Source organism: Mesoplodon mirus (genome assembly GCF_964341445.2).
Source record: "Mesoplodon mirus genome assembly, chromosome: 11".
Classification (NCBI taxonomy): domain Eukaryota; kingdom Metazoa; phylum Chordata; class Mammalia; order Artiodactyla; family Ziphiidae; genus Mesoplodon; species Mesoplodon mirus.
In genome coordinates, this window is record NC_138987.1 from 73,532,872 (window position 1) to 73,553,685 (window position 20,814).

Here is a 20,814-nt window from a genome sequence, read left to right on the forward strand (position 1 = left end):
AAAGACCGGTAGTTTCACCCATGATGTGATCTTTGATTTGCATATTTTGTGTTTTATACTTGACAGTAGCATCATAAAGTATGTTTTTATGGCAGTTTAATTATTTAAATTATAAAGCCTAAGTTCCTCAAACAGATAGACTCAACAATATGAGTGACTCTCAAAAACATTACATTGAGCTAAATAAACCATATTCAAAAGAGTGATTGCTGTATGATTCCATTCATATGGCATTCAAGAATAGGTAAATCTATGCAAAAATAAACAAATTGGTCCTAATCAAGCTTACAAGCTTTTGCATAACAAAGGAAACCATAAACAAAATGAAAAGACAACCTATGGAATGGAAGAAAATATTGCAGACAATGCGACTCACAAGGGATGAATTTCCAAAATATACAAACAGCTCATGCAACTCAACAACAAAAAAAACAAACAACCCAATCAAAAAATGGGCAGAAGAGCTAAATAGACATTTCTTCAAAGAAGACATACAGATGCCTAACAGGCATATGAAAGGATGTTCAACATTGTTAATTATTAGAGAAATGTGAGTCAAAACTACAATGAGGTACCATCTCACACAGGTCAGAATGGTCATCATTAGAAAATTTACAAAAAAACAAATTCCGGAGAGGGTATGGAGAAAAGGGAACCCTCCTACACTGTTGGTGGGAATGTAAGTTGGTGCAGTTACTATGGTAAACAGTATGGAGGTTCCTCAAAAAACTAAAAATAGAGTTGTCATATGATCCAGCAATCCCACTCCTGGGCATATATCCAGACAAAACTACAATTCAAAAAGATATATGCACCCCTATGTTCATAGCAGCACTATTTACAATAGACAAACATGGAAACAACCTAAATGTCCATAGACAGATGAATGGATAAAGACGATGTAGTGTATGTGTATATATATATGTGTGTGTGTGTGTGTGTGTGTGTGTGTGTGTATATATATATATATATATATATATATATACAATGGAATATTACTCAGCCATCAAAAAGAATGAAATAATGCTATGTGCAGTAACATGCATGGACCTAGAGATTATCATATTAAATGAAGTAAGTCAGAAAGAGAAAGAAATACCATATGACATAACATATGTGGAATCTAAAATATGACACAAGTGAACTTTTATGAAACAGAAACAGACTCGTAGAGAACAGACTTGTGGTTGCCAAGGGGGAGGGGAGTGGAGAACGGAAGGACTGGGAATGTGGTATTAGCAGATGTAAACTATTATCTATAGAATGGATAAACAACTAGGTCCTACTGTATAGCACAGGGAACTATATTCAATATTCTGTGATAAACCAGAATGGAAAAGAATATGAAAAATAATATATATGCATGACTGAGTCACTTTGCTGTACAGCAGAAATTAACACAACATTGTAAATCAACTATATTTCAATGTTAAAAAGTATCCATTTGGGGAATAAATAAAAAAGAATAGGTAAATCTAAGCTATGATGATAGAAATCAGAGCAGTGTGGCCTTTGAGCAGAGTATAAAGGAAAGAAGGAACTGACTGCAATGGGATATGAAGGAACTTTTATGAGTTAATACAAACGCTTTGCATTTTGATTGTAATAGTGATTACATAGGTCTCTACATTTGCCAAAACAAACAAAAATTTAAACTAAAAATAAAATAAGTCTAGTTTCTAATATTCCATATCAAGTCTATCTCCTTCTTCCCAGGAAGCATAGTCTATAGAGTCTTCCAGAAACTCTTTATTTTGACTGACTATTTAGTAATAGGATATTGAGGAAAATATCCTAGGGCCCATTATGATGGTTGGGCTACCCATTCTGCATAATTTGGTTCTTCTCTCCCCCACATGTATACTCTTTATCACTTTCATAACACCTAGCCTCAATCTATCTCTTGCTCTACAGATATGTCCAGAAGTAAATCACAATTAAAAAGTGAAACCTTGTGCCTCTGTTATATTTGAGTGCTATGTGTAGTCCATCTACCTCTTATGACCTCTATCTACTGGGCTATTTCTAGGTAGACCACTAGGTCTTACACTAGCTCAGAGACTGCCTCTTGGAATCTGCTGCACAGCCTGTAGACCAGCTCCTTTAACAGGAAATACCAAAATAAAAAACAAAACAAGCAAACAAACACACACTACTATTCATGATCTTTACATTTTTAAAGACTTTTTATATCAACTCATAGCCTAGACAAAACCTTTATTTGATAATCAGGAGGAAGGAATATGCTAAAGTTGTAAGAGCACTAAAAACCAAAATCTATATTCCAGTCAGAGTCTTTATAAATAACTAAGTTTCTAACCATAGAACAGTCAACTAACCCTACTGGGCTCCAGTTTCTCACTTATAAAGGTATCAGCCTCTGTGATACCTAAGGCTTCCTTTGTCTCTAAGAGTCTATGCTTACAGACAATGTTTCGATTTACATATTTAGAAAGCTGGGTTATGTCCTAAAGATTTTCTTTTTGTCTCTTTTTCAGGTTTTCTGTTTTTTTTTTTTGTTGTTGTTGTTGGTTTGCTTGTTAAGACTGGAGCTAAGAAATCAGTTTCGTTAATAAACAGGCATGGTAACTGAGTCAAAATAGGTAATGACAAAAAAAAACCCCCAAAAAAGCAGCATTAGTAACCCCGTTCTATCTACTCACCATCAAAGACTGCTTCACTAGTACATTGTGGCCAATGCAGGAAAACCCTAAGGTATCTAAGACAGTTCAAGCCTCAATGGCTGAGTTATGAAGACTTGGTTAGTCAGTCCAGATATAGAAACAGTAGGTCAAATACCTACCAGTGAGACCTGGATAGTGTGGCCAGCACTTATTTGGCAGCTAATGAGGCACTTCTCTGAGACTGATCTGGGCAGAGTGATCCACTGCCAGAGTGGCCAGAAAGCTATGTGTTGGCTACCTGAGGATCACTGCTTCAAGTCCAGCCCAACAAGTGGCTATTCTTATTCAGAAAAGAAACAGAAATCTGAGTTCAGGTATTTGTTCCAGGGGAAAGACAGCAGAGTTTTAAAAGCTGCCTTGGATGAACACTGTCTGTGTGTGTCTTAGAACAAGGGGAGAATTTCTACAGTAAGGGACATGGCTGAACTTTGAAGAAGAGGGCTGAGGGTCTTCTTTGGATTATAAAGGATCTCCTGGGACAAGGATGGCTGTGCATACATTTTGCCTCATGCAGGGCTGAGTTCATCCTGATGGAGAACAAGGCATCCCTAAGAGACACTTTAGCACCAAAAGCTTTGCTAAAAGATGTTCATAAAGACATCCTGACATCCTTGTTTTCTGTGTTTGCACTCAGGTTTCTCCTTCTAAAACCTCTTCCTCTGTTTTTCCACTAGTAAAATTCAGTTTTCTGCACAGTCTTGATCCTTTGTCACTGACTTTGAATAAAAATAAATCAAGCCAATTTCACGTAAGTCAAGCTGGTTAAAATCGTCCTGGAAGATACCGACTTTTGTTTAGGGTTAGAGGCTGACAGAGCACAAGAGTCAAAATGTAACTAAAGATGCTGCCTAGCTCTATTAAGTCATTCTTATCCCCAGATTCATAGTAACACCCTCTCAAGGACAACAGTTCTTTAATACATTCAATGTGTGTGATTTCTTAGACTAAACATCAAGTTTGTTTACCAGAAGCACTGGGGGGAAGTAAAATGTTCCCATATCAAACAGAAATAAAATAAAATTTAAAAATAAAATACAGGTTGCATACACATCTTAAAAAGCCCAAAGCACCCTCTAAATCAATAGCTTTTAATCTCTGTGCTCTGAGTCCCAAAGTCAAACATCAGCTTCTAAATGATTCTAAGAATCTTCAAATACTCTTCCAGGACTCAAATCCCAGAGTCCAAGGGCATCAAGAAGTCACAGATATATTTATATCACTATAAAACAACAAATGAAATCCTGATGGACTAGAATGTTACCAACTGTTGCCACACCTATCCCCCATTCAATTTCTTCACCATGGTGAGGCACAGAATGAAGAGGCAGAGAATTGCCACTGTGATTCTCTGGGTTCTCTAATGGTAGAGAGCAAATTTTAAGGAAAAGAAAAGAAAAGGAAAGAGAGAAGAGGAAATAAAAGAAAGGAAAGAAGAGAAAATAAAAGAAAGGGAAAGTGAAAAAGGAAAGGAAAGGGAAAAGAAAGAGAGAGGGAAGGAGAGAAGGAAGGGGAAAAAGGCAGGAAGGAAGGAAAGAAAGAAGGAAAAGAAGGAGAGAAACAGAGTGAGAGAGCAAGGAAAAAAGTCCAAAAAAAAATCCTTTTAAAAAGGGAATCAGAACAGATGTCAATTTGCTTTTGCTTTTAATATTTCTTTCAACTAGGCTATGTCCAATGGCATGTAACTGCACCGTGGTTTAAGTTTTAATAGGAAATGCATTACCTTAATTTCTGTTTTAATAATATCTTAATAATTATTAAATAGGAATCAACATTCCTCTTAGAGAGGGAAACTTTATTTAGGCAAATACTTCGAAAGGGCCCTAGGAGCGTGAGCCTGAATAGTGGCAAGAGCCCAGATAACAAAGAACAAGGTAACTGCCCTGCGTGAGATAAGAATCGTAACTTGCAGGGCGGAACACCCCTGGGAAGAAGCGAGCTGGGAGAATGGAAGCAGGGGAGCCAGGAAATGGTGCCAGGCACCGTGTTAAGTGAAACTGACAGACCAACCCTCCCACATGCTCACCCTTCTCCCACCCCCCCAAACACACTCTTTCCACACTTGTGACACTGTGGTACAGAACAGAGACAGTGTGTGTGGAATCCAAAGACCAGAGCTAGAATTAATTGTAGGAACTAAACTTCCTCCAGACCCGCAGAAATCTTGGTAAGACTTTTGACACCCATGGAACGGTGTGTGGTGGGGCACAGGGGATCATGCTAATCTTATCTTGATGTCAGGAGGCTTGATCGCCAGTCAACTGCTGAGTTACACCGGTGACCAGCCTCTTGCTGTTACAAGGGGTTACCCTCAATACCAAGTGTCCCAAGTAATTACCAACTATCTTTGTACTTTGCTGCCTTTAAAACACAGATTCAAATTCTTCTTCTCCAAGAGAACTTCTCACCTTCTTTTCTTTTGGATCACTACCCCACCTTGGGAATCAGCCAAATTATTGTCAATACCTTGTACAAAAATTGCTCTTGGTGGGGAGGCAAGGTAGTCTATATCCTCTAGATAACTTCAGGCTGCACTTCAGCAAATAACAAAGGAGGCTAATTTCTGCTTTGGCCCCTTCCCACCTCCTCTTTCATTGCCATCTTCCTATTAGGGGAATAACATCTTCTCCATTCTCTAGAAGGATTGATCAATGCCTAGCACAGTGCCAGGCACATAGTGGGTAATTTTGATTAATTAAATTTAATTAAATTATAAAATCACAGATCAGCACAGATGATTACATGAGGCAGTTAAGGAAATGCTATAGAAATATTTTATTATTATTACTGTCATTGCTTTCATCATTATAAGAGAAATAAACTACTTTGGCAGTGGAGAAACTTGTATTTATTTACCTCTGGACCATCTTTGCCAACTCGTAGCCAAATTGCTACTGCCAGGATTGAGGCACCACATAGCTGCAGAAAAAAGAAAAAAATGTTAGAGTACGCCCAAGATAAACTACAACTCTAATTCCGCACACCTCTAGCCATGTGGTAACGATGGTTTATCATTAATTCTACCATTACAACCTAAAAGACGTAAATGAGGCATATTTATGTGTAGATAATTGCTAAAATGTTCTGTTGTAATTGGAAAGTTTGATAAGAATAATCTGTTTTCCATCCACTACAGGGGAGGGGAAAGATGGTTTTCCATGTTTCAACTCTTAACTGCATTTCTGCTAGATTTTAACATATAAAAGATAAGTAATAACAGTTTAAAGACAAAATATCCTTATTGGGCCTCTAGGTTTGTCTTTGAGAAGCTGTCTTAGACCATAAAGGAAGGGAATAACTGATTAATCACCAAACGTTCCTTCAAGATTCAAGAATTCGGGATGTACAGGGAACAGCAGAACATTTGACAAAATTTGCAGTTAAGCAACAAGGGTTTACGACACTTTTTGTACCCAAATAAGCTCTTTTAAAAATAGGCTCTTTTTTTTTTTTTTTTTTTTTGCGGTACGCGGGCCTCTCACTGTTTTGGCCCCTCCCGCTGCGGAGCACAGGCTCCGGACGCGCAGGCTCAGCGGCCATGGTTCACGGGCCCAGCTGCTCTGCGGCATGTGGGATCTTCCCGGATCCGGGCACAAACCCATGTCCCCTGCATCGGCAAGTGGACTCTCAACCACTGCGCCACCAGGGAAGCCCAAAATAAGCTCTTTTAGGTAATAAAGCTTACCCAGAGAAGAGGAACAATGAGGAACAGTATTTAAAGTCTTAAATTCCTTTAATGACTTTACCAGATTATTTAATTTGGACCAAGACCAACACATAAAATGTGAAACACATTTTACTTTAATGTAAGAAAAAAACCTTGTCTTTCAGCTTTTTGTTTTGTTTTGTTTTTTAAGGTATAGATGTTGTGGCCTCAAAAAAAAATCAAAGATCTATTATTAGATAGAGATGTTGAGAACAAGCTCGGTAACATACCAGACATAGCAGTAGACTTTGGAGGAGTTTCTAGACTATTCTGGCCTTAGGGTTCTCTGACAGAGAAATGCCTGAGTCCTCCAAACCCCATGGCTTTGTAGTATCATTGCTTTCATGCATGGTTGGGCCACATGCCCAAAACCCCCAAACATCAGTTTCACTTACCGGCTTCTCATTACCTTTGCTTTGGGAGTAGAGTTGGGGCTTTGTGAAAGCAACAGGGAGTGCAAAGAGCAGCTGAACCTGTGCTCCCTAAAAGATCTCAAAATTCATCTAGGTTCAAGCCCTTCATTTCAGATCAAAGAAACTGGGATCCCAAGAGATAACAACGGTCACATGGTGAAAATCCAGCAGCACTCCTAATCTAGCCCCACCCTTACTACATGCTTCAACTCCTGCAAAACAACAAATGCAATGAAAAAGCAAAGCTTTTTACCAAAGAGCTCTTTGCCAAATCACCAAATCACCTATACAACTTAATTATCTTATAGGTGTGCGCACGCACACACTATAAACTGCAAATCTTTTTTTTTAACTGCAAATCTTTGAATAAGCAGCTTTAGAGCCTGAAAACTCTCCTTATTTCTTTTCCTCTTTTCCACTAAATCCTAATTTCATTTGCAGATGGAGATAAATGCTCATTTTAGTGGTTCTTTGTTAATAAATAAACCTGCAAGAATTTATATCAAATGATAATGAGACCCTCTGTGATTTTCAGTAATTTTATAACAGTTGGATTTTTTGTTTTTCCAATTTGTTCACTGATATTTTTCTTTCTCTTTTTTCTCCTTTCACAGGTAGATTTACATTGTTTGTCTTAATAGTCACTCTCGCTTTCAGCTTTAAATGAAAATAACATTATCTGAATAGCTATTGTGATTATCATCTTAATCTGATGTTTTTATAAAACTATCAATGAGAATATTTTAAGAAATGTATCATAACTTGCTAATTAAATTAATTAAAAGTAATTGGTTTTCTATCAAGAACAATCAGTCTAGAGCCATGATTGATACTAACCTGTTTTATCCCAATTGTTATAAGATTGATCATCATAATTGTTCTTTGAGTCCCTTCTCCAGTTTGGCTTTAGGGGTTTGCCCCTGATCTTTTTATAATGTTTTAAATAATTTGGAGTATGAATTAAGAAATAAGCATCTAAGTATGTCCTTCTTTCTGTTGATAAGGTTGTAAAAGGAAATTAGCTGATATGTTATGCCACCAGGTTAGCCATCAGTGGACACTGCAGAACTTATTAGGCCTACTCCCCACTACCCCTTTCTGGTTTCTTTTTGAAGAAAGTCACTGTTGTTGCCACTCAGCTCTCATGGGACATCCTTCTTTTTATGAAATTAAGATGCAGTTGGTCTGAGCCAGCATTCTAAGAAATTACATAATTGATGTTTGCTTATGAATATGCTATGGACTGAATTATGTGCCCCTAAATTCATATGTTGAAACCCTAATTCCCAATGTGACTGTATTTTGAGATAAGTACCCAGAGTGGAGGCCAGACTCAGGGTGAGCATCTCCCTCCAGCCCCACAGGTTCCTTGCCCCATGAGGCCAGAGGAGGATAAGAGTAGGACTAAAATACTATCACACCGGATTCCAATATTTTTAAATTAAAAATCAATATGATTGTTGGAATTGGGAAAACAGCATTAATTGAATTATTATTGTGTGTCAGTCCTTGGACATAGGCTTTCATAAAGTATCTTAGTTAATCTTCACCATTGATCCTGCTGCGTAAAATTACCATCCTTGTTTAACAAGTGCAGAGACTGAGGCAAAGAAAAATCAAGGAACATGTTCCAGGCCACAGAGCAATGTAGATTCAGGATTTGAATCTCAGTCTGCCTGTTTCTTCAAAATCAACTTTCCATTCTTCTAATGATAGAAGAAATTCTGTCTTATCATAATTCTTGCCATTTTATTTCTTCCTCTGTTTCAAAATCCAAATTGGAATTTATTCATCACTGCAGAGTGGTTTCATGCTCCTGACTCATACAAAAGCCTGTACAATGATGGCTGAAATGTCTGTTTCTTAAACATTTATTTAGCATTATTCTGAGTTCTTTATATGTATTAGCCCATCTAAACTTCACAACAACCCATGAATTAGATATTACTACTATCCCGATTTTACAGATAAGGAACTATAAAGCACAGAGAGGTTAACCAATTTCCCCAGGGCCACACAGCTGGTGGTGAAGGAGCTGAGGTTCAGCTCTTAGCCTCTGGGCTCCAGTGTCTTCGTCACTGTTTAAGTTCCAAGCTGACTGCACAGTGGCAGGCAACCACTGTATTTACAAAGTTCACACATTTCAGCCATAGTCAAGTCTATCTTGGGGGATTTCATCAATCAGAATGAAATATAATTGCACCCTATTTTTCAGTTATCCCGTCTCATAGTTATGTCTGCTCTGCTTCAACTCTGTTCATTGCGCTCGGCACAACCAATCTAGTGTCCCAGGTACCATATAAAGTACAACGATGACATTGAAATGCTGGTTCCTGAACTCTCTCAATTCCTGACTTCCTTCTGCTCTCTTCAAAACTCTTCATGGTTGGCTTCCTTCAGTTGCTAACACCTTTGGCTTTACAGCTTGGCTCCTTCTACGTTCCCCCATTTGGGTTTGGTAATGTTATGTCACTCTGCTTTCCTTCATAAAGAGCCAGCCTTTCCACAGCTCTCTACCTCTGGCAATGGTTCCACTGAATCTGTGGGCTAAAGGCCCTGTGTTCCATGCTTACCCAGACCCCTAAGACGCTCCAAGCATCCACACACTCCCATGCCTGACTTATCTAAGAGGAGCATAAGAAAATGTGGGCAGTTTATCTGTTTTGACACAAGACTCAGAGAAATAGGTTTTGCACCTATGACTTACCTATTATCTACTGCACCTCTAATTCACTCTAATTTGCATCAAACTCTAGCATGAGTGATTAGGAATGATTTTTACTTTCTCACATTTTTCTTCAATTACTAATTCTAACAAATAGAAATCACTGCATATTTATGTGGCATATCTCAAGTTCTCTCACAAAAGAAACTGGTATGTTTAGCTTAAATGAACATATGCATATTTTAGAGATATTCCAACATCTGGCCCTCCTTTGCAAAGGCTTAGTTTCTCTAAAGTTACACCAGAAAGAATTCATTTGAAAACATAAGGCCATGGATGTCTACAAGAAAACCACATCAGTGGGACCGTAAAATATTTGCTTAAGTAAACATTAGAAATGTGACAAATTGCTAATTTCCTATGAAGGATTATAAAATTCCAGCTGAGAACTCTGGGCTGGGAGTAGAGGGGAGAGTAGAAATAGGAATGGTTCCCTAACCTCACAGACTCCTGCTCTAACTTTTGAATGAAAATATTGATGTCACCTGTTGGCTGAGAAATTATCATTGGTCTTTACAACTGTTGCTCTTACTCAAGATGTCTCATATAAAGATTATAGGTCCCATCACTATGCTGATGGGAAGAACAAGGCCTTTTAAGGGAAGTCAGAAATATCTAACTGAAATCCATAACATCAGAAAGACTTCATTATCAGAAAAACAGAGATAACGGTAATCATAAAATAATCAGAGCTCTCCAGGAAAGCAGTAACAATGTCTGGGTACAGTATTGTACAGATGTCCACAACTCACCTTGTACTCTTATATCAAATTTATAATCCTGAACCTATAACATACCCCTTTCCTAGACTGTCTTTTTCATTTCAGTTTAAAATTCAGATCTGTTTCAAATTCTTATTAGCTACTGAATAGCTATTCATTAGCTATTTAATGAAATACTGACCTCTGATGTATTTAAAACAGCCATCAACACTTTGTATGCTGTTTTTATACAACATGGATATATTTTGACTATTTCATAATTTGAGGACTGCTACTAGTTTGAAGACTTTGAGACGTTATTAAAGTAGAAGCCATGCATTTATTAGCATATTTATATTTCAGTTTGTTTAAATGGCCCATATATATTCTGCATCATAAAGAGACACTGGTTGCAGGTTTTTAGAAACAGATATCTTGGAGAAATCCTGATTCCAGGTCTGGGGCAGGAAATAGGGAAGTGAGCCTGGAACATCTTATCATCCCAAATAGTGAAGAAGTTATCAAAGTTATTAGGGTCACATCAAAAGGACTCAGGAGCCAACTTGAAGACTCTCCCACTGGCCAAAAATGGAATAAATTGCGCATCAATGAGGATAAGAACTGTGATGGTATTTAAATCTATTATTTCATAAGGATAGTTAAATAAATACTTGCTTATCACTGTTGTATGATACCAGAAAATAAACTCATCATTTTGAAATCTGTTGAGTAAAGAGTAAGAAACATTTATGCTGCCTTTCTTAAAAAATAAAAACTGGGCACTAATGGTAACCAATTAGTAAATGCTAAATCTCTCCTTATTGAAAGTATTCCAGCTAGTAAATGAAGAAAATGATAGAAATAGTATGTCACCAGTTTGAAACTCAGTGAACTGATGGGTTGAGGTTCTTAAGCATCAATAGCTACTAACATCACAAAAAGTGAGATGGTCAGACAGTATACACCTCCTGATGAAAGAACAAAATATCACTTATAAGCTAGTTGTACCCAATCCCCTGAAATAATATCCTGAACCTTATCAAACTGCCAAGTGCAACTACTAAGTTAGAGATAACACAGAAGACAAGGGAACATGTTAAACTATACCATGGGTATGCAAATAGCAAAATCCAGATCACAGAAAATGCAATAGGACAAACCAAACACACAAGTACATAAAACTTCCAGGGTGGGGGAAAGATGAAGATGGATGGAGAACCTAAAGATGAGAGTTGACATAAAAGATATATCAACCAATCAATCACAATCGTGGACCTTGTTTGTATTCAGATTCAAAGAGGAACACTTGTGAGGCAATTGGAAATTTGAACCCTGGATAGACACTTGATAATCAATTTTAAAATTCTTATTAAGTTTTTAGTGTGATGACATTGTGGGTACATTTTTTCAAAAAAAGAATTATTTGTCTTTTAGAAATATACACTAAAGTATTTACAGATGAAATAGTATATCCAGGATTTGCTTCAAAATAATATGGGGTGGGGAAAGTGGATGAGAATATGGACCAGGAAAGATTGGCCATGGTTTCATGGCTTTTGGGGCTGGATGATGGGGTTGATTATCCTTTTCTATTTTGTGAATGTTTGAGGTTCTCCACAATAAAAAGTTAAAAGCAAAACCAGCCAAAGTACATAGGAATTTCTTTGTTTATATTCTAATCTCAATGTTTAACCAATTTAAAATATTTCAAGGGAAGAAATTTATCAGAACAAACTTTTAAAATCTGGCATATATTCATGAGCTTCATTTAGTATTTGCAAAAGCAGCCCATTTTTCTAAGGAAAAGAGGAAGTACAAAGAACAAACCTTTCTTATTTTATTTTATTTATTTATAGTCTCACTTACTTACTTTACCAATATATATCACTTGTACTCATTAGGCTACTGACATTGAATGGAAAGTCATTCTAGACAATAAGACTATATTCATCTATTTAAGTTTAGCTAGGTACATCATTATTTTAACAGGACAGATATTTACCAACATGTAGATACCAGCTGCCTATTTACTAAAGATAACCAGGTAAAAAACAAAACCAGAACTTTCTCCTGCTTATACTGCATAAGCCATTTTTTAATCCAGCACACAAAATAATTTTTTCATTTAAGTATTTTGGGCTATTTCTATTGACTTACTTTTTTTTTTTTTTTTTTTTTTTGGTTTTGTATTTTTTATTTTAAAGGCAGATGCTTTTCTCATGGAAGGAATAGATCGTTGATTTATTAAGACACACTAAGCAATAACTGTCAAATATGCCATCCAAAATTAATTTAAATACTTGACTCATTAATTTTATAACTTGTGGTTTTTAGTCACCATGAAACTCATCCAATATTCTTTTTTTTTTTTTTTTTGCCTTATAACAAATTTAATCAGTTATACATATACATATGTTTCCATATCCCCTCCCTTTTGCGTCTCCCTCCCACCCTCCCTATCCCACCCCTCCAGGCGGTCACAAAGCACCAAGCTGATCTCCCTGTGCTATGCGGCTGCTTCCCACTAGCTATCTATCTTACGTTTGGTAGTGTATATATGTCCATGCCGCTCTTTCACTTTGTCACAGCTTACCCTTCCCCCTCCCCATATCCTCAAGTCCATTCTCTAGTAGGTCTGTGTCTTTATTCCTGTTTTACCCCTAGGTTCTTCATGACATTTTTTTTTCTTAAATTCCATATATATGTGTTAGCATACAGTATTTGTCTTTCTCTTTCTGACTTACTTCACTCTGTATGACAGACTCTAGGTCTATCCACCTCATTACAAATAGCTCAATTTCATTTCTTTTTATGGCTGAGTAATATTCCATTGTATATATGTGCCACATCTTCTTTATCCATTCATCCGATGATGGACACTTAGGTTGTTTCCATCTCCGGGCTATTGTAAATAGGGCTGCTATGAACATTTTGGTACATGTCTCTTTTTTTTTTTTTTTTTTTTTTTTTTGCGGTATGCGGGCCTCTCACTGTCGTGGCCTCTCCCGTTGCGGAGCACAGGCTCCGGACGCGCAGGCCCAGCGGCCATGGCTCACGGGCCCAGCCGCTCCGCGGCATATGGGATCCTCCCAGACCGGGGAACGAACCCGTATCCCCTGCATCGGCAGGCGGACTCTCAACCACTGCGCCACCAGGGAGGCCCTACATGTCTCTTTTTGAATTATGGTTTTCTCAGGGTATATGCCCAGTAGTGGGATTGCTGGGTCATATGGTAGCTCTATTTGTAGTTTTTTAAGGAACCTCCATACCGTTCTCCATAGTGGCTGTACCAATTCACATTCCCACCAGCAGTGCAAGAGTGTTCCCTTTTTTCCACACCCTCTCCAGCATTTATTGTTTCTAGATTTTTTGATGATGGCCATTCTGACTGGTGTGAGATGATATCTCATTGTAGTTTTGATTTGCATTTCTCTAATGAGTAAAGATGTTGAGCATCCTTTCATGTGTTTGTTGGCAGTCTGTATATCTTCTGTGGAGAAATGTCTATTTAGGTCTTCTGCCCATTTTTGGATTGGGTTGTTTGTTTTTTTGTTATTGAGCTGCATGAGTTGCTTATAAATTTTGGAGATTAATCCTTTGTCAGTTGCTTCATTTGCAAATATTTTCTCCCATTCTGAGGGTTGTCTTTTGGTCTTGTTTATGGTTTCCTTTGCTGTGCAAAAGCTTTGAAGTTTCATTAGGTCCCATGTGTTTATTTTTGTCTTTATTTCCATTTCTCTAGGAGGTGGGTCCAAAAGGATCTTGCTGTGATTTATGTCATAGAGTGTTCTGCCTATGTTTTCCTCTAAGAGTTTGATAGTGTCTGGCCTTACATTTAGGTCTTTAATCCATTTTGAGCTTATTTTTGTGTATGGTGTTAGGGAGTGATCTAATCTCATACTTTTACATGTACCTGTCCAGTTTTCCCAACACCACTTATTGAAGAGACTGTCCTTTCTCCACTGTACATTCCTGCCTCCTTTATCAAAGATAAGGTGACCATATGTCCGTGGGTTTATCTCTGGGCTTTCTATCCTGTTCCATTGATCTATCTTTCTGTTTTTGTGCCAGTACCATACTGTCTTGATTACTGTAGCTTTGTAGTATAGTCTGAAGTCAGGGAGCCTGATTCCTCCAGCTCCATTTTTCGTTCTCAAGATTGCTTTGGCTATTCGGGGTCTTTTGTGTTTCCATACAAATTGTTAAATTTTTTGTTCTAGTTCTGTGAAAAATGCCAGTGGTAGTTTGATAGGGATTGCATTGAATCTGTAGATGGCTTTGGGTAGTAAAGTCATTTTCACAATGTTGATTCTTCCAATCCAAGAACATGGTACATCTCTCCATCTATTTGTATCATCTTTAATTTCTTTCATCAGTGTCTTATAATTTTCTGCATACAGGTCTTTTGTCTCCTTAGGTAGGTTTATTCCTAGATATTTTATTCTTTTTGTTGCAATGGTAAATGGGAGTGTTTCCTTGATTTCACTTTCAGATTTTTCATCATTAGTATATAGGAATGCCAGAGATTTCTGTGCATTAATTTTGTATCCTGCAACTTTACCAAATTCATTGATTAGCTCTAGTAGTTTTCTGGTAGCATCTTTAGGATTCTCTATGTATAGTATCATGTCATCTGCAAACAGTGACAGCTTTACTTCTTCTTTTCCGATTTGGATTCCTTTTATTTCCTTTTCTTCTCTGATTGCTGTGGCTAAAACTTCCAAAACTAGGTTGAATAAGAGTGGTGAGAGTGGGCAACCTTGTCTTGTTCCTGATCTTAGTGGAAATGGTTTCAGTTTTTCACCATTGAGGACGATGCTGGCTGTGGGTTTGTCATATATGGCCTTTATTATGTTGAGGAAAGTTCCCTCTATGCCTACTTTCTGCAGGGTTTTTATCATAAATGGGTGTTGAATTTTGTCGAAAGCTTTCTCTGCATCTATTGAGATGATCATATGGTTTTTCTCCTTCAATTTGTTAATATGGTGTATCACGTTGATTGATTTGCGTATATTGAAGAATCCTTGCATTCCTGGAATAAACCCCACTTGATCATGGTGTATGATCCTTTTAATGTGCTGTTGGATTCTGTTTGCTAGTATTTTGTTGAGGATTTTTGCATCTATGTTCATCAGTGATATTGGCCTGTAGTTTTCTTTCTTTGTGACATCCTTGTCTGGTTTTGGTATCAAGGTGATGGTGGCCTCGTAGAATGAGTTTGGGAGTGTTCCTCCCTCTGCTATATTTTGGAAGAGTTTCAGAAGGATAGGTGTTAGCTCTTCTCTAAATGCTTGATAGAATTCGCCTGTGAAGCCATCTGGTCCTGGGCTTTTGTTTGTTGGAAGATTTTTTATCACAGTTTCAATTTCAGTGCTTGTGATTGGTCTGTTCATATTTTCTATTTCTTCCTGGTTCAGTCTCGGCAGGTTGTGCATTTCTAAGAATTTGTCCATTTCTTCCAGGTTGTCCATTTTATTGGCATAGAGTTGCTTATAGTAATCTCTCATGATCTTTTGTATTTCTGCAGTGTCAGTTGTTACTTCTCCTTTTTCATTTCTAATTCTATTGATTTGAGTCTTCTCCCTTTTTTTCTTGATGAGTCTGGCTAATGGTTTATCAATTTTGTTTATCTTCTCAAAGAACCAGCTTTTAGTTTTATTGATCTTTGCTATCGTTTCCTTCATTTCTTTTTCATTTATTTCTGATCTGATTTTTATGATTTCTTTCCTTCTGCTAACTTTGGGATGTTTTTGTTCTTCTTTCTCTAATTGCTTTAGGTGCAAGGTTAGGTTGTTTATTCGAGATGTTTCCTGTTTCTTAAGGTGGGATTGTATTGCTATAAACTTCCCTCTTAGAACTGCTTTTGCTGCATCCCATAGGTTTTGGGTCGTCGTGTCTCCATTGTCATTTGTTTCTAGGTATTTTTTAATTTCCTCTTTGATTTCTTCAGTGATCACTTGGTTATTAAGTAGTGTATTGTTTAGCCTCCATGTGTTTGTATTTTTTACAGATCTTTTCCTGTAATTGATATCTAGTCTCATAGCATTGTGGTCAGAAAAGATACTTGATACAATTTCAATTTTCTTAAATTTACCAAGGCTTGATTTGTGACCCAAGATATGATCTATCCTGGAGAATGTTCCATGAGCACTTGAGAAAAATGTGTATTCTGTTGTTTTTGGATGGAATGTCCTATAAATATCAATTAAGTCCATCTTGTTTAATGTATCATTTAAAGCTTGTGTTTCCTTATTTATTTTCATTTTGGATGATCTGTCCATTGGTGAAAGTGGGGTGTTAAAGTCCCCTACTATGAGTGTGTTACTGTCAATTTCTCCTTTTATGGCTGTTAGTATTTGCCTTATGTATTGAGATGCTCCTATGTTGGGTGCATAAATATTTACAATTGTTATATCTTCTTCTTGGATCGATCCCTTGATCATTATGTAGTGTCCTTCTTTGTCTCTTCTAGTAGTCTTTATTTTAAAGTCTATTTTGTCTGATATGAGAATTGCTACTCCAGCTTTCTTTTGGTTTCCATTTGCATGGAATATCTTTTTCCATCCCCTTACTTTCAGTCTGTATGTGTCTCTAGGTCTGAAGTGGGTCTCTTGTAGACAGCATATATATGGGTCTTGTTTTTGTATCCATTCAGCCAATCTGTGTCTTTTGGTGGGAGCATTTAGTCCATTTACATTTAAGGTAATTATTGATATGTATGTTCCTGTTCCCATTTTCTTAATTGTTTTGGGTTCGTTATTGTAGGTCTTTTACTTCTGTTGTGTTTCTTGCCTAGAGAAGTTCCTTTAGCATTTGTTGTAAAGCTGGTTTGGTGGTGCTGAATTCTCTCAGCTTTTGCTTGTCTGTAAACGTTTTAATTTCTCCATCAAATCTGAATGAGATCCTTGCTGGGTAGAGTAATCTTGGTTGCAGGTTTTTCTCCTTCATCACTTTAATTATGTCCTGCCACTCCCTTCTGGCTTGTAGAGTTTCTGCTGATAGATCAGCTGTTATCCTGATGGGGATTCCCTTGTGTGTTATTTGTTGTTTGTGCCTTGCTGCTTTTAATATGATTTCTTTGTGTTTAATTTTTGACAGTTTGATTAATATGTGTCTTGGCGTATTTCTCCTTGGATTTATTCTGTATGGGACTCTCTGTGCCTCCTGGACTTGATTAACTATTTCCTTTCCCATATTAGGGAAGTTTTCAACTATAATCTCTTCAAATATTTTCTCAGTCCCTTTCTTTTTCTCTTCTTCTTCTGGAACCCCTATAATTCGAATGTTGGTGCGTTTAATGTTGTCCCAGAGGTCTCTGAGACTGTCCTCTGTTCGTTTCATTCTTTTTTCTTTATTTTGCTCTGCAGCAGTTATTTCCACTATTTTATCTTCCACCTCACTTATCCGTTCTTCTGCCTCAGTTATTCTGCTATTGATCCCATCTAGAGTATTTTTTATTTCATGTATTGTGTTTTTAATCGATGCTTGATTCATCTTTAGTTCTTCTAGGTCCTTGTTAACTGTTTCTTGCATTTTGTCTATTCTATTTCCAAGATTTTGGATCTGGGAAATAGAATCTTGGATCATCTTTACCATCATTATTCTGAATTCTTTTTCAGGTAGACTGCCTATTACCTCTTCATTTGTTAGATCTGGTGGGTTTTTATCTTGCTCCTTCTCCTGCTGTGTGTTTTTCTGTCTTCTCATTTTGCTTATGTTACTGTGTTTGGGGTCTCCTTTTTGCAGGCTGCAGGTTCAAAGTTCCCGTTGTTTTTGGTGTCTGACCCCAGTGGCTAAGGTTGGTTTAGTGGGTTGTGTAGGCTTCCTGGTGGAGGGGACTAGTGCCTGTGTTCTGGTGGATGAGGCTGGATCTTGTCTTTCTGGTGGGCAGGTCCACGTCTGGTGGTGTGTTTTGGGGTGTCTGCAGACTTTTTATGAGTTTAGGCCACCTCTCTGCTAATGGGTGGCGTTGTGTTCCTGTCTTGCTAGTTGTTTGGCTTAGGGTGTCCAGCACTGTAGCCTGCTGGTCGTTGAGTGAAGCTGGGTACTGGTGTTGAGATGGAGATCTCTGGAAGATTTTTGCCGTTTGATATTATGTGGAGCTGGGAGGTCTCTTGTGGACCAGTGTCCTGAAGTTGGCTCTCCCACCTCAGAGGCACAGCACTGACTCCTGGCTCCTCAATTTGGGATGATGTGTTGTCTATTCATGTATTCCACAGATGCAGGGTACATCAAGTTGATTGTGGAGCTTTAATCCGCTGCTTCTGAGGCTGCTGGGAGAGGTTTCCCTTTCTCTTCTTTGTTCTCACAGCTCCCGGGTCTCAGCTTTGGATTTGGCCCCGCCTCTGCGTGTAGGTCGCCGGAGGGCGTCTGTTCTTCGCTCAGGCAGGACAGGGTTAAAGGAGCAGCCTCTTCGGGGACTCTGGCTCACTCAGGCCGGGCGGGAGGGAGGGGCACGGAGTGCGGGGCGAGCCTGCAGCGGCAAAGGTCGGCGTGACGTTGCACCAGCCCGAGGCGCGCCGTGCGTTCTCCCAGGGAAGCCGCCCCTGGATCCCGGGACCCCGGCAGTGGCGGGCTGCACAGGCTCCCGGAAGGGCGGTGTGGGCAGTGACCTGCGGTGGCACACAGGCTTCTTGGCGGCGGCAGCAGCAGCCCCAGCGTCCCACGCCCGTCTCTGGGCTCCGCGCTTTCAGTCGCGACTCGCACCCGTCTGTGGAGCCCTTTTAAGCAGCGCTCTTAATCCCCTCTCCTCGCGCACCAGGAAACCAAGAGGGAAGAAAAAGTCTCTTGCCTCTTCGGCAGCTCCAGAGTTTTCCCGGACTCCCTCCCGGCTAGCTGTGGCACATTAGCCCCCTTCAGGCTGAGTTCTCGCCGCCAGCCCCAGTCCTCTCCCTGCGCTCTGACCGAGGCCCGAGCCTCAGCTTCCAGCGCTGCGCGCCCCGGCGGGCTAGCAGACAAGCCTCTCGGGCTTCTGAGTGCCGCTCGGCACTGATCCTCTGTGTGGGGATCTCTCCGCTTTGCCCTACCCAGGTATGTGGGGAGTTTCTTGCCTTTTGGGAGGTCTGGGGTCTTCTGCCAGCGTTCAGTAGGTGTTCTGTAGGAGTTGTTCCACGTGTAGCTGTATTTCTGGTGTATCCGTGGGGAGGAAGGTGATCTCCGCGTCTTACTCTTCCGCCATCTTACCCGGAACTCATCCTATTGACTTACTTTTGAACAATCTTTAATGGCATCATTTATATTACAAATGATAACATCAATTTTCCAACATCCCAACATCCAACATCCCTTAACCATTTTGCCTTTCCATATTTCATTTTTCAACTTTCCAATGTTAGATTTTGCTTATCAATTTATTTGTTATTTCTTATGTCTGCAGACTTTCAAGAGAAACATAAGAGCTGGCTAAAACACAAACCCTGTTGATTAAAAGATGGGGCAATGACACATCAAAATACTAACTTTAAATTTTTGATACAAAACTAGTGCCTTAGTTTAATCTTTCCATGATTAAGTAATTTTACTGTTTCTCTTTAAAGTTTAGCATGACCATTGTTTCTTCTTTGGATCTCTGAATATGATCCTCTTCTCATGTCTTTCTCATCACACCCCACCATTCACCTGTTTCAAACCCAGATGTAAAGGTTAGAATTTAGGAGTTAGGCTCCAAATGGAATCAAATCAGATTTTTCCCACAGGGTCCTTAAACTAGGGAGGCCTGAATGATATACAACTAAGAATTGTCTTTTAGTTAGGGGTATTTTTTTCCCTCTGTGATTGTTTTGTAACAATATCAAAACATTTATGAAATGTTTACCCCCACAGAACCCAAAGTGCACTTTTTTGAGTCATTGGCTCATTTTCAATTACTGAAATAACCAAAGAAAGAACAAACATATCCAAACAAGTAAATGGAAAATACACTCTCCTCCTCTTCTGTTTCTCTAGGGCAGAGTCTGTTCTCATTTATGATATTTATATCAAGATCCCCTTTCTTGCATAAAATTGATAATTACAAGAAAAACACTCACCCAGGACACAAAGTTGAAGATAAACATAGAATATTTTATACAGACACTCACACCTGCCATGTCAGAAAAGGATCAGGAATCCAGATGCTGTGAGTTTAACCATTCCTTCTAGGATTGTTCTGCAATGGCTCTGGAGTAATATGCCTGCAGAGATTTCTCTGTTCACGGCCTCACAGCAGAAATAGAAAGCAAAGAATTTGGGGCTGGGGGTGGGGTGGAGGGTGGATAATCCAGTTATTAAAGTAGGTTAAAAAAGTAACACACAGAGTTAAATATCACAAGTTCTATCTCTAGGCAGGTGTGTTCTTTTGCTTGTCGTGGCCCCTAGGGTACTGGGCCAGAATATTTATGATCCTTTCTCCAAAACTGCCTTCTGTAAAGTAAACAGATACCAAGTTAAGGGAGTGGTGCTAAAGCAGGGAGAGAATGGCACAGCGATACAGGTTGTTGATTTCAGATACCACAACCCGACTTCCCCTGCCTCTATTTCAACTACAGGGAAATAAGATTGTTTTGCCCTGAGATAAAGGGACATTGTGTCTCAACTCATTTTTGCACTG

General features: G+C 38.7%; 1 protein-coding gene across 1 annotated transcript in view; it reads right to left on the bottom strand.

The window, feature by feature from the left end:
- Positions 1–20,314, bottom strand: part of TSPAN8 (tetraspanin 8) — a gene marked incomplete at both ends in the record, with an annotated part of 34,804 nt that extends 14,490 nt beyond the window's left edge. The window contains 2 exons of the mRNA XM_082635326.1: positions 5,538–5,600; positions 20,255–20,314. Of these exons, the coding sequence (XP_082491452.1) occupies positions 5,538–5,600; positions 20,255–20,314 (123 nt within the window). The remainder of the gene's footprint in view (positions 1–5,537; positions 5,601–20,254) is intronic.
- Positions 20,315–20,814: the final 500 nt, after the last annotated feature.